Source organism: Podarcis pityusensis (genome assembly GCF_964106645.2).
Source record: "Podarcis pityusensis genome assembly, chromosome: 9".
Classification (NCBI taxonomy): domain Eukaryota; kingdom Metazoa; phylum Chordata; class Lepidosauria; order Squamata; family Lacertidae; genus Podarcis; species Podarcis pityusensis.
The window spans coordinates 62,521,456-62,546,524 of NC_138034.1; the positions used below are offsets into that span (position 1 = coordinate 62,521,456).

General features: G+C 46.4%; 1 protein-coding gene across 2 annotated transcripts; it reads left to right on the top strand.

Annotated features, from left to right (window-relative positions):
* On the top strand, positions 1 to 24,899 carry LOC308485354 (17-beta-hydroxysteroid dehydrogenase 13-like). Of its 2 annotated transcripts, XM_081021170.1 has the most exons (7): positions 1 to 630; positions 2,679 to 2,786; positions 8,548 to 8,679; positions 10,147 to 10,253; positions 11,402 to 11,539; positions 14,243 to 14,353; positions 24,807 to 24,899. In XM_081021170.1, the coding sequence occupies exons 1-7, from the start codon at positions 373 to 375 to the stop codon at positions 24,868 to 24,870; spliced, it is 918 nt and encodes a 305-aa protein (XP_080877296.1). In that variant the 5' UTR covers positions 1 to 372; the 3' UTR covers positions 24,871 to 24,899. The 2 variants fall into 2 exon arrangements, with proteins under 2 accessions (XP_080877296.1, XP_080877297.1); XM_081021171.1 differs by lacking the exons at positions 1 to 630; positions 2,679 to 2,786 and adding an exon at positions 2,934 to 3,078.
* Positions 24,900 to 25,069: the final 170 nt, after the last annotated feature.

The following is a 25,069-nucleotide window of genomic DNA, read 5'->3' on the forward strand; positions in this document are numbered from 1 at the left end:
TGAGACATTTAAAAAAATATATATTTGCAAACTGATGTGGAAGTGTAGAGAACTGAATTTCAGATTGGGAAAATGAGAAACTGAGAGACATTGAAGTGGACAGATTTTCCTACACCTAGTAGCACCACGTCCTACATTCTAAATTTGAGTAACACATAGGCTGCCTTTGCGAATATACGCAATAGAACGTTGCAGCAGAGGTGACTATTGCAGCATATTCTTATTAGCTGTACTTCTGAAGCTGATGTCAAGAGGAACAGCCATCCTAATTCTTCAGGGCGTGGGTACTGCCAACTCCTTGCATTTTAAGGATTCATGTGCACTCACTGCTTCTTTATAGCAATAGCTACCTGAAGAGTTTCTTTTGCCAGAATGCACAATAAGCAGCTGCAGGGCAGAAAGCCTCTACTATGGAGAGTGGTGCTTATCATCCTCCTGGTCCTCAAGACTTTAGTCATATGCATTTATTCACTCTTGGAAGCATTGGTGAAACTCTTTATTCCGAAAAGGAGAAAATCTGTTCGTGGAGAGATTGTTCTGATCACCGGAGCCGCACATGGGCTTGGAAGAGCAACAGCCCATGAGTTTGCCAAACGCCAAAGCAAGCTGGTTCTTTGGGATATCAACAAGGTAGGTGTGTGTTATTATTCTACCCTCAGTCCTGAGTATCAACAGGCAGTGGTAAATGTTGCAGTGCAGCGTCCAAAAATGCTTTCAAATTATTACAGGGCTTGCCAATTTGCAAACCAGACCTAAGGCCATGTCTTCACTATTAATTTAAAGCAGTAACATACTTTAAACAGCCATGGCTTCCCCCAAAGCATCATGTGAATTGCCATTTGTTAAGAATGCTAAAAGTTCTGAGGAGACCCCTATTCCCCTCAGAGAGACACAAATCCCACAGTTCCTTGGGAAGGGGGGGGAGGCGGCTGACGGTGCGTGCCCTGCCAAGGCTTGACAAGGCGTCCAGAGTTATCCCAGGTTGTTCCAGCGCCCAAGGTTATCCCAGGTTGTTCCAACAAGACTCCTGCTGTAGTGCCAGCTTTGGCTTTTGACCAAGGAAGGGATACAATTGTTTGCATGGACATTTCCGTGTGTGTGTGTGTGTTGAAAATCCCTCAGAGTGTTTCAGATGACAGCCTGGTGCCCAACACCAGATGCAGCGGTGGATTTTGGGTGGTGCGGGCGGTTCTCCTGCAAAGGAGTGCCGAGCCGAAGGGGTGCAAAATTGAGACGGCCCATAACTGAGAAGATTCATTTTGGGGTGCCAAATCTTGGCATCGCTCACGGTGCCATATTACTAAAGATTACCAAAGTCTGCCCCTTCCAGATGGAGATGAATCATTATTATGTGCTTAAAAACAATTGGAACTGAGGATTGGGGTGGGCTGGAGGACTGCTACACCTTGTTGCCTGCCCTAGAGAGAAAGAGAGAGATGTGGCCACATGTTCCCTTCTGTTCTCCTTTACCTCTTGCCTCCCGCTTCAGGTCTGCCTATCCCTCGTTTATTGGAAATAAACCTATGCTGCCAATTCTCATAGTAAGGTAAAGGTAAAGGGACCCCTGACTATTAGGCCCAGTCATGGCTGACTCTGGAGTTGCGGCGTTCATCTCGCTCTATAGGCCGAGGGAGTCGGCGTACAGCTTCCGGGTCATGTGGCCAGCATGACTAAGCAGCTTCTGGCAAACCAGAGCAGTGGTAGTGTGGAAATGCCATTTACCTTCCCGCTGGAGCGGTACCTATTTATCTACTTGCACTTTGACACGCTTTCGAACTGCTAGGTTGACAGGAGCAGGGACCGAGCAACGGGAGCTCACCCCGTTGTGGGGATTCGAACCGCTGACCTTCTGATCGGCAAGTCCTAGGCTCTGTGGTTTAATCCACTGCGCCATCCGCGTCCCTCGTAGTATTCTCGTAGTAGACCAGTATAAAGTAAGCAGCACATAAGCGGCACACAAAACACTACCAAACCATTCTACGTTCTAAATATTGATTTTTGTATTTATCCTCTCAGAAATTATATAATGAATGTTTAAAGGTTAATCGGGTTTTGGTTTATATCACCAGTGAATGTATGTAAATACCCAAAATCCTGAGGAAGAATTTCCTGAGAGAGAATTTACTGAAGAAGCCCGAGACTCTTCATGGGCGAAACAGGTGACAAACGCCGGCACCCTGTCTAACTCTTATGCGTAAAATCACCGATACTTCGTTTGATCAAACTTAACTTTGTTGATATCTGCAGGAGCCTGGCTAAAGGAACTTTAAAGACTGAACCTTCCTTTTGGACACAATTTGAATGAGTTTTCTGATTGTGGCTTCTGTAGTAGATCTTGTACATTGTTCTCCCAATTTTTGGATTATTTATATAAGATTTATAACGTAGAATGGTTTGGTAGTGTTGTCTATCCCTTGTTTATTAGCTGCATCCCTGGCAGTGCAATTAACACAGGGAAGAAGGAAGCCCCTCTTTGCATAACGGAAATAAATGCACATCCCACTGCTCATTCTTGCCTCAGTTTTGCTTCCCTCCCCTCTGTTGTATATTAAACTATGGTTCATTAAAATTTGGCACACGCAGCACGTCTTCCCTGTACAGGTCTTTTGTTTATGCCGTGAATATGCTAGCATCATACCTGTGGGTTATAGATGTTTATAGATGTTTTCTCCTGCTAGGAAGGTGTTGAGGAAACAGCTGAGGAATGCAGAAAGCTGGATGCCATTGCACACGCTTTTGTCGTGGACTGCAGGAACAGGACGGAAATCTACAGTGTTGCAGATAAAGTAAGATTCCTATGAGATGTTTCCAAACTTTTTCCAAGCCTGTTGGGTCATCGTGGGATGACCTTGCATACTCCTGAACACTTGGCACAGGAGGAGATGTGTGCCTGTTTTGCATTAAGTGAGCACAGAACGTCCAGAGTAGTGTGTGGCACTCAGAGTCCTGGACTAGGAATATAGAGAGCTGGGTTCAAATTCCCCATTCAGCCTACCTGATCTACCTCACAGAGTTGTAAGAAGAAAATGACGACGAGGAACCATGCTTGCCATTCCTGGCAACACAGAGGAACAGCAGGTTAGAAACATCATAAATAAATAGGCCTGTGCTGGAAAAGCTGGAGTTCTTTCACAGGACAGCCTCTTTCCCCCGCCCTCATCGAATGTACCTTTTGAAATATTTTATTTAGAATGATAAAATAAATTTAACTTTTCACAAGTCGCATAAAACTTGATTGTAATAAAACCTTTATTCTTTACCAAAATAATAATAATAAAACAAAGTTTTTAAAAAGCTATTTAAAACATTTTTAAAAAACATCAACAATACAGTCTGCTAAAAACCAAATAAAAACATGTCAACATTCTACAATGTCTCAATAGGCTTCTCTAAACAAAAGAGTTCGTAGCAGGTTCTGAAAATAGTGCAATGATGGCACCTGCCTAGTGTCAATAGGCTGGAAGTCCCATAGTGTGGGTGCTGCCACACGAAATGATAGATTTCTTATGAATGCAGAGTGTGGCACCTGTAACAGTACCAGTTCTGCAGATCGAAGAGGTTAAGCGGGCATATATGAGGTAAGGTTATCTCACAGGGAAGCTGGTCCCAAGCTGTTAAGGGCTTTATATACACTAACACCTTGAACTTGCTCTGGTAGCAAATCAGCAACAAGTGCAGGTCTCTGAGCAGAGGAATTATATGCTGATAGGGTCTCGCCCCTGCCAGCAATTGCACTGCAGCATTCTGCACAAACTGCAGCTTCCAGATCAAGCGCGAGGGAAGCCCCGCATAGAGTGCATTGCAGTAATCCAGTCTTGGTCTTGAAGTAACCAGTGCATGGACTACTGTGCCCAGGCTTTATATAATAATAATAATAATAATAATAATAATAATAATAATAATAATAATTTATTTATACCCTGCCCATCTGGCTGGGTTTCTACAGCCACCCTGGGCGGCTTCCAACAAAATATTAAAATACAATGGTCTGTTAAACATTAAAAGCTTCCCCAAACAGGGCTGCCTTCAGATGTCTTCTAAAAGTCTGGTAGTTGTTTTTCTCTTTGACATCTGGTGGGAGGGCGTTCCACAGGGCGGGTGCCACTACCAAGAAGGTCCTCTGCCTGGTTCCCTGTAACTTGGCTTCTCGCAGTGAGGGAACCGCCAAAAGACCCTCAGAGCTGGACCCCAGTGTCCGGGCAGAACGATGGGGGTGCAGACGCTCCTTCAGATATACCAGACCGAGGCCGTTTAGGGCTTTAAAGGTCAGCACCAACAGTTTGGGAACGGCCGTACCTGTTGTACAAGTCTCAGGTCACAAAGAGCACTTCTAGCCACTGGGGCTACCTGGTACCAAAGCCAGACACAGAAGTACCCCTTGAGTGCAAACCTACTTTTTCGGGGAGAGTGCAGCAATCATTGTTGTCATATCAATTTCTCAGAAATGGGAATTACTATACACCCACAGTGCTCCCAGCTTGCCAAGATTCAAGTTCAACTTGTTTCTCCTTATTGCATCCAAACACCAAGCCAAGCATTGCATGGCCACTGGGTGTCATCAGCACACCGATCACACCTCGATCCAAACTCCTTCTCACTTCCCACAGCTTCCTATGAATATTAAATAGTATTGAAGATCAGCTCCTTCATCTAGAATCAAGTTGTGGATGAGGATGGTCTTATCATGTGCCAATCTAGCACTGAACTCTGTGTGAAGTTTCATAATTTGTCCTTTTATTTCCTTATTTTTTAAAAATTAATCTTTATTAATTTAAATTACACACATATACAAAGAATTTACAGTCTCAAACTACAAAAGGAAAATTAAAGAAAAAACAATTAAGAAAAGAGAAAAGAAGAAAATACAGAAAAAAGAAAGAAGAAAAAGCAGATTTACGTGCATAAAAATATCTTAATCTTCCTAATTAATACTTAAATAAACGCTTAAATAAAAAAGACTTCTGAGAAAACGAGTCTTCCAATCATTCTCATTGTACTGTATATACTATCGTTTTTTTCGCACAGTTTTATATTCTTTAATATTGTTCCCATCTACTCCACAAACAGTATTTGATGTGTTTACAAGTATCACTCAAGTTCTGCTAATATGGTGTGGTTGGTACAATATGATCTTATATAATCCTTAAATATTCTCCATTCTCCAGATATTTTCTGCTTCAATACTCCTCTAACTCTTCCCGTCAGTTTTGCTAGTTGTAAATATTCTAACATGAGTATCTGTCAATCTGTGATTGTCGTTATTGTTTTGTTTTTCCACTTCCTCGCCACAAGAATTCTTGCCGCTGTGGTGGCATGCATAAACAGTGGTCTTATGTATTTTTTAATTTCTAATGGTAAAATGCCTAAAAGAAAGATCTCTGGTTGTTGTTTTTTAAGTGAGTCTGAATAATTTCTTAAATTCATTATAGATATTACCCCAGAATTCCCTAATGATTGCACAAGTCTACCTTATGTGGTAGTATGACCCCACATCTATTTTACATGTCCAACAAGTCAGTGACCCTCCTTTATACATTTTCGCTAGTTTCAAGGGGGTATGCTGCCATCTATATAACATCTTCATGATGTTCTCCCTAAGGTTATAGCATGCTGTGAATTTAATATCTGCCTTCCACAATCTCTCCCATTGGTTCATATATATGTTGTATCCAAAATCCTGTGCCCATTTCACCATAACTGCCTTGACTTGTTCTTTTTTGTTTCCCATTCCAAAAGGTAATCATAGATTCATGAAATATTTTTTCCTTTAATAAAAATTAATTCTCTTTCAAATTTAGATGTTTCCTTTGCAATTCCTTGTTTAAAATCCATGGCCAATCTTTGGTGTAACTGAAAATATTGTAACCAATCTGTTAGGTGACTTTTAATTTCCTCGTATTTTTTCAGTGTAGGCTTGTCTTTATCTATTTCTAGGACGTAGGCCAATCTGTTTTCATATTATTATTTTTTTACTGCCATGGCTTCTGTTGGTGATGTCCACAAGGGTATTTTTGGCTCAAGTATTCCTTTATATTTATTCCAGATTTTATATAACGATTTTCTTATCACATGGCTCAAAAATCCCCTGTGGACCTTCACTTTTTTGTATGTTAAATAAGTGTGCCATCCGTACCGATTGTCATGGCCTTCCAAGTCTAATATGTCCATATCTTTTAGTGTAATCCAGTCTTTTATCCTAACCAATCTGCCGCTGCATGGTATAATTCCAAATCTGGCAATGCAAAACCTCCTCTCTCCTTTTTATCTACTAATAACTGGTGTTTAATTCTCGGTTTCTTTCCACTCCATATAAATCTAGATATTTCCCTTTTCCACTCCTTAAAACAATTCATTCCTCCTAAAATGGGCATTGTTTGGAATAAGAAAATCATTTTGGGGAGGATATTCATTTTCACAACCGAGACTCTTCCCCAGAGTGAGAGACGGAGTTTGGTCCAGGTTTCCATATTTTTTTTATTTCTTTCCATACTTTACTATAATTATCCTCATATAAATTTAAACTTTTATTTGAAATCCAGATCCCTAGGTATTTAACCTTATTTTTAATTTCCAGGCCTGTTTTTTCTTGAAGTTCTTTTTTCTCTCTTCCATTGTGAGGTTTTTTGTCAGTAATTTAGTTTTTTGGTAGTTTATTTTCAGCCCCATTATTTCCCCATATTTTCTAATTAAATCTACAGCAGCTGGTAAACTTTTCTTCGGGTCTTGGGTTGTTACTATCAAATCATCAGCAAATGCTCTAACTTTATAGACTTTCTCCCCAATCTTTATCCCCCTTATGTTTTCATCCCTTCTGATGTTGTGAAGGAGTGGTTCTATCGCTAATATAAATAACAAGGGTGACAGAGGGCATCCCTGTCTGGTCCCTTTTCTGATGGAGACGTTCTCTGTGAGGTTACCACTTATTAGAAGTCTGGCCATCTGTTGTTCATATATTGCCTCTATTACCTTCTTAAATTGTATTCCAAAATTCATTATTTCCAGGTGTTTTTTCATGTAAAACCAAGAGACATTATCAAATGCCTTTTCAGCATCAAGTAGTAGTAAAGCTGCCTTTTTATCCCTATTTGCTTCTGGATGTTCTAATATGTCTATGATGTTTCTTGTATTCCTGAGATTTGTCTGCCAGGGAGGATTCCAGCTTGATTTGGATGAATAACATCTTTAATGGCCTCTCTGAGCCTATTTGCCAATATGTTAGGAAAGATTTTGTAATCATAATTTAAAAGTGATATTGGCCTATACTTAGTCATTAATTATGGGTCCCCTCCCTGTTTGGGTATGAGGGTTATGTATGCTTCTTTCCACGAATCGAGTACTTTCCCTTGATTGCAGATGTTATTCATTATTTCAGTAAGTGGTATAATTAATATTGCTTCCATTTTTTTATAATATTCCGCTGGGAGGCCGTCTGGGCCAGGTGTTTTGCCTACTTTAACTTTCTGGGTAGCTTTCTTAATTTCTGCTTCTGCTGTTGGGGCATCCAATATTTGAAGTTTCTCTTTCTTAATCTCTGGGATTTTCTATTGGCGTAGATAATCTTCAACTTTCCCCCCTATATCTACTTCTTTCTTCCCTATATCTACTTCTTTCTTATACAAATCTTCATAATATTTTACAAATTTTTGCATTATTATCTTAGGATCATCTATACATTTCTCATTTATTTTTATTCTATTTATTTGTTTTTCATTTCTCCTCTTTTTGAGTTGCCATGCCAGGTATTTACTTGGTTTGTTGGCAAACTCAAAATTATTTTGTTTACCCATTCTCAAATTCGATTCCATTTCTTGCTCTATTTTTGATTTGCATTCTGCCTGCAATAGTTTAATTTCTCTTTTAATTTTGTCATCGCTTGGTTGTTTATTTAATTCTTTTTCTTTTTCCTTTATTTCCTCCAACAATCCCGTTTTTTCTTTTTCACTTTCTTTTCTTAATATCAGTTTTGTTTTATAAAATATCCCCTGATGACCTCCTTGCTCACGTCCCATATTGTTCTTACATCACTAACTTGTTTGTTGTTCAATTCAAAATATTCTTTCAATTTTTTATTTATTTTTTTGCACCCTCTACTATCTTTTCATCTTTCAATAGAAGTTCATTTAGTTTCCATCTCCGCATTCCTGTTGTCCAATCTGGTTTTATTCTCAACAAAACCGGGTTGTGGTCCAAAATTGTTTTTGGTAGAATTTGTACCTCTTCAACCCTTCTTAGCAGCTCTTTGGAAAGCCAAATGGCGTCTATCCTGCTAGCCGATTTGTTAGGTTCGAAGTAGTATGTATATTCTCTCTCTATTCTTTGCTTGTATCCCCATGAATCTACTAAATCTAAATTTTCACTCATTTTTAGAAAGGTGGATGGTAATTTCCCTTGGTTTTTATTTCCTCCAGACCTATCTAATTGCGGGTCAATTACCCATTTAAATCCCTGATTAATATTATTTTGTCTTCCAGATATTCCATCAGCTTTATTTCTAAGTTCTTAAAGAAGGCTGCTTTTCTTTCATTAGTGCTTTTAAATTTGTTATAGGTGAAAAAAGAAATTGGAGATGTGAGCATCTTGATAAATAACGCTGCAGCGACAAAAGTAGCAGTACTGTGTTCAACCAAGGATGAGCTGATCCAGAACATGTTCAACATTAACGTTCTTGCTCATTTCTGGGTAATATTATTATTACTTATTGAATTTATATCTGCTCCCCTTCCCCCCACCCAGTTTATCTCCATTTTTCAGCCTCTACCTTTCTGGCTTCCTTCTACCTGCTTCCTTTCTCTTGGTTTGGGACTCTCCTGGAAACTGAAGCCAACCATCGCTTTATTCTCCAGCTGTGTACATGGCCAGCTCCCAACACTGTGGTATGATGGAGGCATGACATCCTATTTTTTACGTTCATAATGCAATATAGAAGCAAAAAAGTATTAAAAATTAAGCAATAAAAAAAACAAGGTAAAAAGTAGGGTGTCATGTATCTATCTACGTCAGGGGTTAGCAAACTTTTCCAGCAGGGGGCCGGTCCACTGTCCCTCAGACCATGTGGTGGGCTGGACTATATTTTGGGGGGGGGGGGAATAAATGAATTCCGATTCCCCACAAATAACCCAGAGATGCATTTTAAATAAAGTGACACATTCTACTCATGTAGACTGTCCGTGGGCCGGATTTAGAAGGCAATTTGGCCGGATCTGGCCCCCAGGCCTTAGTTTGCCTACCCATGATCTACGTTATGAAAACCATTCCTTAACCCTTCCTGAACGTTAAAAACCTTGCGAGTAAATCAGCCCTAGATGTGTTTGGACTTCCAGCTCCCATCACCCTCAGCAAGCATGGTCGATGATGAGAGTTGTAGTCCAACAATGTCTAGAGAGCACTACATTGGCCACCCCTTGAATTAATCAGTTACATGAATCTATTAAAAATTTGTGCTGGACTGACTATACCCCCCTTCCTCTTTCATGGAAATGTTCAGCACCCATGGAAGCAAATAATAATTGGAGACTTGTGGGGGATGGGGGATCAGGATCTCTAAAATGTTCACAAAATATAAAATCTTCATTGCTTAGTCTAAGTACCAGTCATACAACAGTTCGATAAAAGTGGGACACCACTCAAATGTGATTAAAACAAACTTAATAAACCTTAAGCTTCTGATTGTTTTCAGTTTGCTGTACGAGGTAATTAAGGATCCTCCCTTTTTTCCATTTCTTTAACCCAGAGATAGTATAAACTCTTTGTCTTCAAAATGTTGTTGGACTACAACTCCCATCATCCCTGATCATTGGCTATGCTGGATTGGCAAATGCTGCTATGGTCCCTTCAGCAAACAACAGGTTACTTCCAGATATTGGCACGGTCCATGATCCACCTGCTCACTCTCATGTCTTTCCTCCTAATTGTAGTGTTTATATGAGGCCTGGGGAACATTTGGCCCTCTGGGTCACCAACTCCCATGGACTACAACTCCCATCATCCCTAACCATATGATGTGAAGGCTAAGGCTGATGGGAACTGGAGTCCAGCAACATCTGGAGGGCAAAAGCTCCCCCAGATAGATTTCTGACTGAACGTTTTGGAACCATTAGCTTCTAACTTTTCATTTTCTTTCTTTCTTTGTTTTAATTTGCATTCAAGACAGTTAAAGCATTCCTGACACCAATGATTAAAAACAATCACGGACATATTGTCACGGTTGCTTCATTCGCTGGGCATTTAGGCGTTCCATACATGGTTTGCTACAGGTATGAATCACTGTGATTTTCTTTTATCAGGGTAGCAAGTTCAAGCTCAGCTCAAAAGGGGTCTGCAATTGTTGTACGTTTGGGAGACACTTGTTTAGAGAGATGTTTAGCTAACATGGCGGATTCCTGATTCCTGGGAGAAGCACATGAGCAAAGTCCCAAAAAAGAGGGAATTCCAAACAAGAATTTGACCGCTCGAAAACGGAGTTCTTGGTCCAAACTTTGCAGGTCCTCCACATTCCCACTCAGGGTCTTGGATAACAACTTAGCTAATTAAAATAAAAATCAGATTGGTTTTCAAAAATAATAATTGTGTGCTGGTTTGCAATAGGTCTTACTTTAAAAAAAGAAGGGATTACATTTGAAATAAATAAAGGGGTGTGTGTGTTTATGTGCTTTTAAGGAGATGGAAAAAAAACCATTTTGTATGCTATACCATAATAAGCATAAATGAAAGAATATCACAGGGTGGCGACCTGTAAACGTTCTCTTCCACCATTCTCTTCTGTCCTGCGCAATGCCCTTCCCTTCGCTGTATGGGAAGCAGCAACCACCAATTGCTTCAGACATTATGCAAAGATGTAAGGCAGGATTCAGAGAAGGCGCCTCATCAGCAAAAGCCCCATGGAAGGACTGCCATTTTCACAACAGGGCTCCGTCCTCTGTGCCCCCAACTCAGAACACCCTGAAATTGGCTTGGAGGGAAAACCCAGAACACTGTATATAGGGAGCGAAGGGGGGAGGGAGTTGTCCTGTCTAGCAAGCGGTAATGCTTGCCTTTACAAAATGGTTGCCTTAGCGCAATGCTGACTTCTTCCCACACCTATTTTACGTGGGGTTTCCCTGACCCATATAAGACCCTGTTTCTAATTTGTTTGAATTTCATTGATTTGAAGCTTATTCCGTTGAACGTGGGGTTTTATTTGTTTTTATATGCTTTTATACTGCTGTTGTGATGGTTTTATGTTTTATGTTTGTTTTAATGATACTGTTGGTTTATTTATTTTGTCAAACACCACTTCAGATTTTTTATATATATATTAAAAATTAAGCGGATTATAAACGCTTTAAAATAAATAACATGGGAAAACTAAGACATCTATTTCCCCATAAATCGTGTCTAACTTCACCTCACGCCCCTCCCTCAGTTCAAGCAAGTGGAGTGCTGTGGGATTTCATGAGAGTCTGAAAGAGGAGCTGAGCCTTTTGAAAATGGATGGGATTGAAACAACATGCATGTGCCCGGTTTTTATGAACACTGACTCTGTAAAACTCCTTAAGGCAAGGTAAGTGATAATAAGGGTAGGGAGTTTGTATCCACCTGCCCCATTGCATTAACTGTTCTTTGATGCATCTGTGTCTCCTTTTTCCAGTTTCTCTAAGTAGTGAGAAGTTCTAAGATTCTCTTTCAGAAGACAGAACGTGGTGTGCAGTAGCATGCACCAAGCTTGTGCTTATTTCAATTCACATCTGACATGCGAAATGGGAAAATTCTTGATGGTGGTGGTGGTGAACGCAGCCTGTCTTACAAACAATAAGTGTTCTGTGAAGGGTAAGGTAAAGGGGGACCCCTGACCATTAGGTCCAGTCGCGGACGACTCTGGGGTTGCAGTGCTCATCACACTTTATTGGCTGAGGGAGCCGGCGTACAGCTTCCAGGTCATGTGGCCAGGAGGACTGAGCCGCTTCTGGCGAACCTGAGCAGCGCACGGAAATGCCGTTTACCTTCCCACCGGAGCGGTACCTATTTATCTACTTGCACTTTGATGTGCTTTCGAACTGCTAGGTTGGCAGGAGCAGGGACTGAGCAACGGGAGCTTCGAACCGCCGACCTTCTGATCAGCAAGCCCAAGAGGCTCAGTGGTTTAACCCACAGTGCTTCTGCTAATGCAATTCTCACTGTCCGTACTGAGTTGGGGCTGGTGTAGCACCTATCCTGCAAAAGGAAGCTTTGTAGTGGCCAGTTCTGAGCCTGAATACTTTGTGCTAGAAAGCAGATGGCTCTTCTCAAAAACAAGAGTGTGGGAGTGGGGAATATAATGTTAAAAGTGTTCAGGTTAAGAGTTGGCAGTCAGGTCCTGACTTTCCTGTAATATTGTCCATTGCAGGTGTTTAAACCTCACAATCTGAAATGCTAATGGAAAGTTTGGGGTTGTTGTTGTTGTTTAGTCGTTTAGTCGTGTCCGACTCTTCGTGACCCCACGGACCAGAGCACGCCAGGCAAACACCAGTTTGGGGTACTTGGCTCCAAACCTGAGTACTAGAACCAGTGAAGGCGGTGAAGGTCCTGTGTGAGTGTCTGGAGGCAGTTAGAGGATGGATGGCGGCTAACAGATTGAGGTTGAATCCTGACAAGACAGAAGTACTCTTTTTGGGGGACAGGAAGCGGGCGGGTGTGGAGGATTCCCTGGCCCTGAATGGGGTAACTGTGCCCCTGAAGGACCAGGTGCGCAGCCTGGGAGTCATTTTGGACTCACCGCTATCCATAGAGGTGCAGGTCAATTCTGTGTCCAGGGCAGCTGTCTACCAGCTCCATCTGGTACGCAGGTTGAGGCCCTACCTGCCCACAGACTGTCTCACCAGAGTGGTGCATGCTCTAGTTATTTCTCGCTTGGACTACTGCAATGCGCTCTACATGGGACTACCTTTGAAGGTGACCCGGAAACTACAACTAATCCAGAATGCGGCAGCTAGACTGATGACTGGGAGCGGCCGCCGAGACCACATAACACTGGTCTTGAAAGACCTACATTCGCTCCCAGTATATTTCCGAGCACAATTCAAAGTGTTGGTGCTGACCTTTAAAGCCCTAAATGGCCTCGGTCCAGTATACATGAAGGTCTCCACCCCCATCGTTCTGCCCGGACACTGAGGTCCAGCGCCAAGGGCCTTCTGGCGGTTCCCTCACTGCAAGAAGCCAAGTTGCAGGGAACCAGGCAGAGGGCCTTCCTGGTAGTGGCACCCGCCCTGTGGAACGCCCTCCCACCGGATGTCAAAGAGAAAAGCAACTACCAGACTTTTAGAAGACATCTGAAGGCAGCCCTGTTTAGGGAAGCTTTTAATGTTTAACAGACTATTGTATTTTAATATTTTGTTGGAGGCTGCCCAGAGTGGCTTGGGAAACCCAGCCAGATGGGCAGGGTATAAATAAATTATTATTATTATTATTATTATTATTATTATTATTATTACTAATCTCTTCAGCCCTTCCTCTTGGAACTAGCTGGAGCCCAGAACCATGGGCGGAGGAAGCGGGGTGTGGTGGGGGCAGGTTGCCCCAGGTGTCGCTACTGAGGGTGACAAAATGCCAGGCGGCACTCACCGTGAGGCCTGCAACACACCTGAGCCACGCGTCTCTCCTGGGAGTGACATGATGGCTTCGGCGCCCACAGGCTCCGCACTGCCCCAAATGGTCCGCCTGCCACCTCCCCCTCAGTTGTAGGGCGGCTGAGTGGAAGGAGGCAGGCAGACTCCTTGGAGGCCCCGCGAGGCATCCTGCCCCAGCTCGCCCCACCCCGCGGGCGGCTGGCCCTGTCCTTCGGCACAGGGCACATGCACCACCCCAGGCACCCAATCGGCTTGCTCCACCACTGCCCAGAACAGAAGCATAATGGCATAAATGCTAAGCTGTGGTTCAGTGGTAGAGCTTCTGCTTCGCATGCAAACAAGCCTACTTCAATCCCCAACATCTCCAAATAGGACCAGGAGAGAATCCTATGTGAAATCCTGGAGAGCTGCTATCAGAATACACAATACTGAGCTTCACAGACCGCTGGTATCACAGTTTCCTTTGTTCCTATGCAAGGCTTGTTGAGTAGAGCAAGTCTCAAGTGGAAGCACCGTTGCTTCACAGGACTTGCGTAGGAATACACCACAACACTTGCTTGTGGCTCTGTATGGTAGTTACTGCCGGATTTGGTCTTTGAACAAAGCAGGCTATAAATTGGAACGAATAAGCAAACAAACATTTATTTTCCATATAACTTCAGGTGCCCTTTGGTAGAAGTGGAAGACTCAGCCAAAGTATTAATGGAAGGAATACTTACTAACCAGAAAATGATTTTCGTTCCACGGTGGGCCAAATTTCACCAACTTATGAAGTAAGTGTAATGTATATAAGGTGTTCTATTTGTCTGGCTGTAACCCAGGCTTTCTAATCGGCAGTGCAAATTATTTATACAGTGGTGCCTCGCAAGACGAAAAGAATCCGTTCCGCGAGTCTCTTCGTCTTGCGGGTTTTTTCGTCTTGCGAAGCAAGCCCATTAGCGGATTAGTGCTACAGTATTAGCGGCTTAGCGGGCTTAGTGGATCAGCTGATAAGCGGCTTAATGATAAGCTGATAAGCGGCTTAACGATCAGCTGATAAGCGGCTTAACCATAAGCTGATAAGCGGCTTAACGATCAGCTGATAAGCGGCTTAGCATCAGCTGTTAAGTGGCTTAGCCATCAGCTGATAAGCGGTTTAGCGGCTTGGGAAAAAGGGGGGGGGAAACCCCGCAGGAACTCGCAAGACATTTTCGTCTTGCGAAGCAAGCACATAGGAAATTCGTTTTGCGAAGCACCTCCAAAACGGAAAACCCTTTCGTCTAGCGGGTTTTCCGTCTTGCGAGGCATTCGTCTTGCGGGGCACCACTGTATTGCAAATGAATAACTGGAGAGTTAAGATGTTGACAAAGATGTAGGTGCTAAAATAGGAAAAGGTGGGTCCATGTTACTACCTTTTATAATGCACCAAGATAATTTGGGATGATTACCTTGAGGAAAATTGACTGCTATCCCAGACAGGTGATTTCCATGACAAGCAATCGGGCATACCGCTATTCTGAGTGATTTAACAGATGTGTTTTCTTTTGGAGAGTCAAAAAACAGCAATGTCCAATAGCCACTGAAAGCCTTATCCTCAATATTTAAAGTCTTCCAAGTTGGTGGCCTCTTGTGGAAGCAGATTCTATAGTTTTAACTGTGTACCGTGTGAAAAAAGTACAGTGGTACCTCGGGTTAAGAACTTAAATCGTTCTGGAGGTCCGTTCTTAACCTGAAACTGTTCTTAACCTGAAGCACCACTTTAGCTAATGGGGCCTCCTGCTGCTGCTGCGCCACCGCTGCGCGATTTCTGTTCTCATGCCGAAGCAAAGTTCTTAACCCGAGGTACTATTTCTGGTAGTGATGTATGGAAGTGAGAGCTGGACCATAAAGAAGGCTGATCACCGAAGAATTGATGCTTTTGAATTATGGTGCTGGAGGAGACTTTTGAGAGTCCCATGGACTGCAAGAAGATCAAACCTATCCATTCTGAAGGAAATCAGCCCTGAGTGCTCACTGGAAGGACAGATCCTGAAGCTGAGGCTCCATTACTTTGGCCACTTCATGAGAAGAGAAGACTCCCTGGAAAAGACCCTGATGTTGGGAAAGATGGAGGGCACAAGGAGAAGGGGACGACAGAGGACGAGTTGGTTGGATAGTGTTCGCGAAGCTACAAACATGAATCTGACCAAACTGCGGGAGGCAGTGGAAGACAGGAGTGCCTGGCGTGCTCTGGTCCATGGGGTCACGAAGAGTTGGACATGACTAAACGACTAAACAACAACAGCAACTATTTCTGGGTTAGCGGAGTCTGTAACCTGAAGCGTCTGTAACTTGAAGCGTCTGTAACCCGAGGTACCACTTGTGGGAATGTTCAGGGGTGCAGGAGAGGATATATTGTGAGATTATATCCTAATACAACTTGTGCTAACAAGTTCCCAAAATATCAGCAGAGTTTATAGACATTCCCCTTTAAATTTGCAACGGTAACGTGTGCACAGGTTCGCTAGAACCTCTATAATAATTACTCTGGTAATTTCCCCTTTTGTTCCCTCTTAAAATACAAGACATGACACAGTCTTTATAAAAGTATAAAAGAGTTTACTCACGTTCTGTTTACAATATGATCCCAGAAGGCAGACAGCTTAAAAAGGTTACATACATTCAGAATCTATCTTATAGCAAGATAGTCCTTTCCTCCTCTCTTGGCTGAGAGCCAAGAGAGCATCTTTAGATGCTTCCTCATCGAAGGAAAATGGCAGAGAGAGAGAGATGGCTGCCTGCCCTGTGCTTTTGTCATTACCTGCACAGGTGAGGCCACACCCACCTCTGGTCACATGCGGAGGAAGTCCGTCCCCAGGAAGTTTACCTGCTTGCTGGACAGACATCCCTTCCCATGTTCTAACATGTACACTCTAGGAATGTTGTCATTGACTGCTCCTGTGTTTACATCCCACACCACTGTACTTCCTTCTGTCTGCTGTTGTTGCTGTTGTTTGTCTGACTATCCAAAAGACATTGTTGTCAGTGTGTACGATCCCAGGAAACATTAGTTCCATTTTCTGAGGGATGTACAGTGTGTGTGCTGATTTGGAGTATTATCATTATTCCATGGATATTCCTATTCCATTAGGACAAGTAGGGCACTGTCCATCAAGCTCACTCTGCGCTCTGCTAGCCACTGCCTGCCTACCTCCTTACCACCAGGCTAGGGGGTGGAACTGCCTATCAGCCTCCTCCTCCTTTGCCTCAGTGTTGCCTTTGTAGAACTCAGCAGAGAAGAGGATGGACAAAACCATAATTAGCTGGATCTCCTCAGCATTGCTGTTCACCTTCCTGCCTTCTGTCCTACTGCCCACGAGGCATCAGCCTCCACTGTCATTATTCCACATTGGGTTCTTATTCTTCCCATCAAAATGTCAAGGGTCCTAAAGAAAAGGGAAAGGAGAATGTCTCCTGTGGAAATATTATAATCACCTAATGTTATTGTTCAGTTAACGAGAAATTATTTTAGCTGAATTAGATCCAGTTCTTATCAAATGACTCCAGAGTAAATGATTTTGAGTTGGACCCAGACTAATCATGTTTCAATCCCATTTAAATTAGTGTGATTTATGGCTAACCTATCACATTCATTCCAATGGCACTAAACCTCGAGGAACTTAGCCTGGATCCAACAATTCATATGTTAGTTTTGTTCTGTTTAATGCAGTGGGGGGGGGGGGACTCCAAAGTGAATGTATAAATGATAAAATAAACCCCTAGCGTGTTTAGAGTAAGGGCTTATGCCATAAATATTCTTAAACTGAACCCAGCTCCTTTGCTTTTACCTTAAAGGTAAAGGTAAAGGGACCCCTGACCATTAGGTTCAGTCGTGACCAACTCTGGGGCTGCAGTGCTCATCTTGCTTTATTGGCCGAGGGAGCCGGCATACAGCTTCCAGGTCATGTGGCCAGCATGACTAAGCCGCTTCTGGCGAACCAGAGCATGAAAACGCCGTTTACCATCCCGCCGAAGCGGTACCTATTTACCCTATCTACCTGCACTCTGACGTGCTTTCGAACTGCTAGGTTGGCAGGAGCTGGGACCAAGCAACGGGAGCTCACCCCGTCGCGGGGATTCGAACTGCCGACCTTCTGATTGGCAAGTCCTAGGCTCTGTGGTTTAACCCACAGCACCACCCGCGTCCCGCTTTTACCTTACCCCTTTGCTTTTAAAATTCTTTAATAAATAACAGTAGTAACAATAATTTTAGTTCGACTTCCAGGTGGTTGCAGAAAAGCAAGTCCTCAGCAGTACCAACTGACCTTAGTATGAGAGAGTTTTATTTGGGGGGCGGGGAAAGTATTTTTACTCAAAAAAGTGGTTTATAATTATATATTGTCAGGGGTTCAGGAGCAGAGGCAAGGGCAAGGGAGGAAACAGAGAGCGAGGGAGAGGAGGCAGAAGAAAAGATGAGTGATGACGACGACCCGAGATCTCCGAGTCTTTCCAGTGAATCAGAAGATTCACAGAAAGGAGCACCAGTGGCCAGGGCAAGGGGGGAGCCTAGGGGGACACCCCAGGAAGATAGAGCCAGAGGGGACTCAGAGGGGAGCAGTTGGAAATCAGGACCAGCGTCACCGCCAGAGAGCAGGGAAGAGGAAGGGCGCCAGGGATCAAGCGCGGGCAGCTCACAACAGGGGGGAGGGCACGAGTCAGGAGTGGCCACACCTCCATCGGGGAGCGAAGAAACGGTCAGACGGAAGGTGGAAGGTTGGGCGCGCGTGCCAAGTTCAAATGCACAGGAAGGTGGCGCAGTAGGCAGCCCGGAAAGGGAGCCAGGTCCTAAAGCCCGCCGAAAGGAGGGAGAAGAGTCAGGGGGGTCAGCGTCAGAGGAATCCCGGAAGGAAGAGACCCCGGGGGGCAGAGGGACCCAGAGAAGAACAGTCAGGCGGAAAAGGTGGAGCAAGGCTAGGATATTAAGTTGGTGTACAAGGGGCGGAGACTCAGATGGAGCTTCGCCGATCTAACCATGAGACGTAGAGTTGCACGCAGCAGCTTGAGAATGGAAACTGTAACTCAATAAAGACTTTTATTTAATGATCGCTGGCTAGCGTGATCCTCTGTGAGCTAGGATCTGGAAGCAGCTCTGACAGTAAGCTCCATCCCTAGATTGTGGGCATCTACGTCCTCGCGGAGAGGAGAGAAAGCGGGTGCCTACTAGCGAGCTCACGAACGGCAGACAACATGACGGCCGAACAGCAGATAGTGGAACTCAGAGAAGCAGTGACACGACTGAATGCCGAGGCTCTTGCATCCAGGAAGAGAGAGGAGGACGCAGCTGCCGCCTACAGGGATCTCCAGGTCAGGTTGGAAGTGCTTACGAAGCAAGGGCAACTGACACCCAAACCGGAGGGGATTGGGTTGGGAAGACGAACAGGCGGTCTGGTCTCTCACTTCGATGGGAATTTGCAACAGTACCCCAACTTTAGAGCAGATGTAATGTGTGCACTGCAACTGCTGAACAAAGACTTTAGAGATGAGCAAGAGAAGGTGGGATTCATCATGTCCCATTTGCATGGAGATGCTAAAGCATGGCTGCGCAATTTGTGGAGAGATAAGGATCCGGCGCTCCAAAATGCGGATGCCTTTATTAAAGCGATGGATGGGTGCTTTTTATCAAGCATTGACGTGGATCTTGCTCGGCAGCAGATACATGGACTGAAGCAAGGGAGGGCCAGCGTAAGGCAGTACCATGCCCGCTTTTTCGCTTTGGTCAGTGCCCTGGAATGGGACAGAGATTCGGCTCCTGTAAGAGACCTGTTTTGGGAGGGATTGCACGGCTCGGTTAAAGATGAAATTGCGAGGGGGGAGAGACCCCGGACCACGCAGGAGATCGTTCAGAGGGCGCTGGCGGTGGGGGTGCGGCTGGAAGGACGTCCGTGGAGCAGGGACGAAGGGCGTGGAGGGCGCGAACCAGCCAGGGGCTCCTCCTTCCTTCCCAGAGAAGCAGCGCGTGCGCAATCCACGCCTCCGCCAGGAGGAGGAGCGGAACCTATGGAGGTTGGAGGTGCAAGGGCTCAGTCAGCAGCCAGAGCCCTAGCACCGGCAGCAGTGAAAGCGAAGCCTCCTAGAGGGAACAGGAAGTGTTACATCTGCGATGATCCACAGCATATGGCGAAAGAGTGTCCCCAGAGGCTCCACAAGCACACTGCAGCCTCAGCAATGGTAACTGCAGCAACGCAGCAAGGACAACCACAGCAGGGAAACGACGGAGTCTGGTTGGAGGAAGAGGCACTGGGGCCCAGCCAGACGTGTCAGTGAAGCAGTCCCCAGAGATTTTACAGCCCATGGACCCCCTCCCGCCCAAACCGGTAGTGAGGCTCACCGCGTCGCTCCAGCTGCCCAATGGAATCACCATGGACGTGCCAATCACCATTGACTCCGGAAGCAATGCGGACTTTATAGGGCAGGACTTTGTCGACCGGCACGCTATACAGTTGCTGCCTGCCACGCTGCCCCTGCAGGTTGTCACGGTGGATGGCAGGGAGCTGCTAGGGGGGCAAGTGGTGAAGCAGACGCCACCAATGGTGATGCGACTTGGGAATCACAGGGAAATCATCAGCTTCAATGTCACTCAACTATCGGACACGCCCATTGTATTGGGCATGAGTTGGCTGGACAAGCACAGCCCGACGCTGGCTTGGTACCAGAGGCAGCTGACCTTCGGCTCTTCCTTTTGCGCTGAACACTGCATCGTGCCCAGGCAGGAAGGAGGGGAAGAGGAGTCACAGCTGCAGCTAGGCACGCTGCAAGCGGTTCCCCACAAGTACGCAGAATTTTTGGAGGTTTTCTGCGAGAAGGAGGCAGACAGGCTACCCCCCCACAGACCATATGACTGCAAAATTGACCTGCTGCCGGGGGCGGCGCTGCCCAAAGGGAAGCTGTATTCCATGTCTGAGGACGAACTGCAGGAACTCAAAGAGTTCATAGATCATAATTTGGAGCGCGGTTTCATCCGAGAGTCCAAGGCAGCGGGGGGCAGTCCGGTATTCTTTGTTAAGAAGCGGGACACGCCCCAAAAAAGACTTGTAGTGGACTTTCGCATCTTGAACAGTGTGACCAAGCCATCGGACTTCCCCATGCCCCGAATCGACGACCTCCTCGCAAAGGTACGGAAGGGCAGAGTGTTCACCAAGTTGGACCTGCGAGGGGCATACAACCTCATTCGCATGCGGGAGGGAGATGAGTGGAAGACAGCCATGTTCACGCCCCTGGGCACCTACGAATATAGAGTTATGCCTTTTGGATTGCAAAATGGCTCCCACGTTTTTCAAGCTTTCATGCATCACGTGTTGGCGGGGCTCCTCTACAAGACGTGCGTCTGTTTCTTGGATGACATCCTGATCTTTTCGGAATCGCAGCAGGAGCATGACAGACACGTCAAGGAAGTGCTGAGCAGGCTACAGCAACATAGGCTTTACGCCAAGCTGGAGAAGTGCCAATTCGACGTGACGGAGGTGGATTTCCTGGGCTACAAGTTGTCTGATAAAGGGCTCGCCATGGACAGCGCCAAGGTCCGAGCAGTGTTGGATTGGAAAAGCCCACGCAACCGGAAGGAGGTCCAACGGTTTGTCGGCTTCGCGAACTTCTATCGCAAGTTTATCAAAGGCTTTGCGATGCAGACAGCGGCCATCACGGACACGCTCAGCTCCAAGAAAAAGAAGTTCATCTGGACAGAGCAGGCGGAGCAGTCCTTTCAGGCACTCAAGCGTCTCTTCGCGTCGGAAGAGCAGCTGCTTCATGTCAACCCCAGCAGGCCGATGAGGGTGGAGACAGACGCTTCGGACAGAGCCGTGGGAGCAGTCCTGCTGCAGAAAGACCCGCAGGGGGTTTGGAGGCCGGGAGCGTTTTACTCAAGGAAGCTCAGCAAGTCCGAACAGAACTACACCATCTGGGACAGGGAGTTGCTGGCCATTCATGCAGCGTTCAAAGCGTGGAGGCACTTCCTGATCGGCGCCAAGCACACGGTGCAGGTCTGCACGGACCACAAGAATCTAGAGCACTGGCGCACGGCACAGTTCCTGAACCAGAGGCAGATACGTTGGGCTGAGTTCTTTGCGAATTTCGACTTCCGAATAGAGTATGTCCCGGGGGACACCAACATCATGGCGGATGCTCTCTCCCGTAAGCCACAGTATCTGGAGGAGGCAACGCCAGCGGCCGCCATGCACATCTTCGCACCGACAGTGTGGGCGTGCGCGGCGGCGACAGTTGACCTGGATGCGGTGCGACGAGCGTTGCAGGATGACTCCTTCGCGCAAGCAAAGATGGCAGAGGTGCACAGGGGCACGGCAGCGACCGACGAGTTCCAGCTGCGAGATGGTTTGCTCATCCGTAAAGGGGCCATCTACGTGCCGGGAGACGAACTTCGCGCCAAGGTACTGCAGCAGCTGCACGACGCGCCCACTGCCGGGCACTTTGGCAAGGAGAAGACGGTGGAATTAGTAGCCAGAGACTTCTGGTGGCCCGGAATTAGAGGGGAAGTCGCGGACTACGTGGCGAGGTGTGACACCTGCCAGAGGTCCAAACCAGTGCACAGACCGCCGGCCGGACTGCTGGAACCGCTGCAAACTCCGTTCGAACCATGGGAGAGAGTGGCCCTGGACTTTGTCACGGATCTGCCCAGCTCGAGGGGCAAGACGGCTGTGCTGGTGGTGGTGGACTTGTTCTCCAAGATGGCACATTTCATTCCGTGTGCGAAGGTGGCCACGGCGGAACAAACCGCCAAACTGTTCATAGACCACGTGTTCAAGGTTCACGGTCTGCCGCGGTCTATTCTGTCCGACCGAGGGCGACAGTTCATCTCGAACTTCTGGCAGAGGCTGATGGGCTTCCTGAACGTCAAGATCAACCTGGCGTCGGCTAGACACCCGCAGACCAACGGGCAAGCGGAGCGGGTCAATGCCATCATGCAGCAGTACCTGAGATGTTATGCGAATCAACAGCCTGCGACGTGGGTGGATTACCTGCCTCTCGCCGAGTTCGCCTACAACAACACGAAGCACGTGTCCACGGGGGTCACGCCGTTCTTCGCCAACAACGGGAGGCACCCCAGAACCTTCCCGGGACTGGAAAGAATGGGGGAGGGGGAGCCGCAGACAGCAGATGCATTCGCGTCGGAGTTGCAGGAGGTCCACGATCAGCTGCGGCGGCATCTGGAGCTGGCTAAACACGCATACAAGGTACAAGCGGACAAACACAGAAGGGTTGGCGAAGAGATCCATGTGGGAGACTGGGTCTGGTTAGCAGCCCACGCAGTGCCGGCCAGGTCGTTGGCGAAGAAGAAACTAGGGCATAAACAACTGGGGCCCTACCAAGTCGAAGAACAGGTCAACCCGGTGGCTTTCAGGCTGGCTCTTCCGGAGGGTTCCAGAATGCATCCGGTGTTCCACAGATCGGTGCTCACTCCCTACAAGGCACCTCACAGGTTTCAGGAACCAGGAACGGCACCGGGTCCGCTCCGAGAGAGAACCGGGCAAGGGGGAGTGGCACAGGAGGAGCGCATCAACGAAGTCACGGAGATTTTGGACTCCAGATGGGGGGAAGAGGGGGTAGAATACCTTCTCGCCAAGGAGGGCACCCCGGCCAGTGCCAACAGCTGGGTGCCGGGCTACGCTTTAGACGAACCTCTGCTCAAAGAAGAGTTTCATGCCCTCTTCCCACATAGGCCAATGCCAGCAGACTTTTTCGACGACTGGCTTTTCACGCCCACGCTTTCAGCCAGCACGTTCCGGGGGTTCGACTCGGACGAGGAACCGACACGAGACGCCCGTTCCCCGGAGGGGTCACCCTCGGGATCTGCTTCAGAACCCTCGTATTGGTGGGATGATCGACCAGAGGAGCAGTTCCGCAGAAGGTGGCTGGAGGGTCCAGGACGAGCAACGTCTCCAGAAGGCAACGAGGGAGAGACGGACATGGACGTTTTCGGGGACGACCCGGGTTTCGAGCACGGCGGCACAGAGATGGAAGCGGAGGTGACCGTCGTCAACGAGAGCAGGGAGGAAGAACCGGAAGACTTCGGATGGCGGCCTGCCACGGGAAGCGAACTGTATCCGACATTCGTCCCCCTGACACGGCAGCACCCAGATCCCGCACCGGAAGGAGGGGAGGGGGGAAGAGGGGGCTTCGAGGGGGGGATGGATGTCAGGGGTTCAGGAGCAGAGGCAAGGGCAAGGGAGGAAACAGAGAGCGAGGGAGAGGAGGCAGAAGAAAAGATGAGTGATGACGACGACCCGAGATCTCCGAGTCTTTCCAGTGAATCAGAAGATTCACAGAAAGGAGCACCAGTGGCCAGGGCAAGGGGGGAGCCTAGGGGGACACCCCAGGAAGATAGAGCCAGAGGGGACTCAGAGGGGAGCAGTTGGAAATCAGGACCAGCATCACCGCCAGAGAGCAGGGAAGAGGAAGGGCGCCAGGGATCAAGCGCGGGCAGCTCACAACAGGGGGGAGGGCACGAGTCAGGAGTGGCCACACCTCCATCGGGGAGCGAAGAAACGGTCAGACGGAAGGTGGAAGGTTGGGCGCGCGTGCCAAGTTCAAATGCACAGGAAGGTGGCGCAGTAGGCAGCCCGGAAAGGGAGCCAGGTCCTAAAGCCCGCCGAAAGGAGGGAGAAGAGTCAGGGGGGTCAGCGTCAGCGTCAGAGGAATCCCAGAAGGAAGAGACCCCGGGGGGCAGAGGGACCCAGAGAAGAACAGTCAGGCGGAAAAGGTGGAGCAAGGCTAGGATATTAAGTTGGTGTACAAGGGGCGGAGACTCAGATGGAGCTTCGCCGATCTAACCATGAGACGTAGAGTTGCACGCAGCAGCTTGAGAATGGAAACTGTAACTCAATAAAGACTTTTATTTAATGATCGCTGGCTAGCGTGATCCTCTGTGAGCTAGGATCTGGAAGCAGCTCTGACATATATATATATATATATATATATATATATATATATATATTTAAATGCAATAAAAAAATGAGATCAATGTGTCTTTTGTTTTGTTTTGTAACCCACTATTTACAATCAAGTGGTAAAGAACTTTAAATAAATAAATAGACAAATAGACAAATAAGCCATAAATGCCAGTGTTTCAATATCAGACTGATTAGGTTATAATTGCTGTGATCTTTCTTTGTAATTCTTAAATAGCTCTAACCATAAGAATCATATAGAAGTGTTTACTGTACCATTGTAACCCTACTCCTGCATTATGTCTTCTAGGTGTTTGCCAGAACGTGCTTACAATACCATCATGAATGCCGTCATGTTGTTTCAAATTATTTAAATGATTAAACGATTGGTTAATTCCACAATATGATGGAAATAATGTTTGTGTGCATTTCTTCTGTTCCATGAACAAATATGCAAATTATTATACTTTTTTCACTTCACAGAAGCGAATGTAATTTCCCCCCACTATTTTCTCACTGTTTAGCACTTTTATCATGTGCTAAAACAGGTATGCTCACAATCAGATCGCAGCT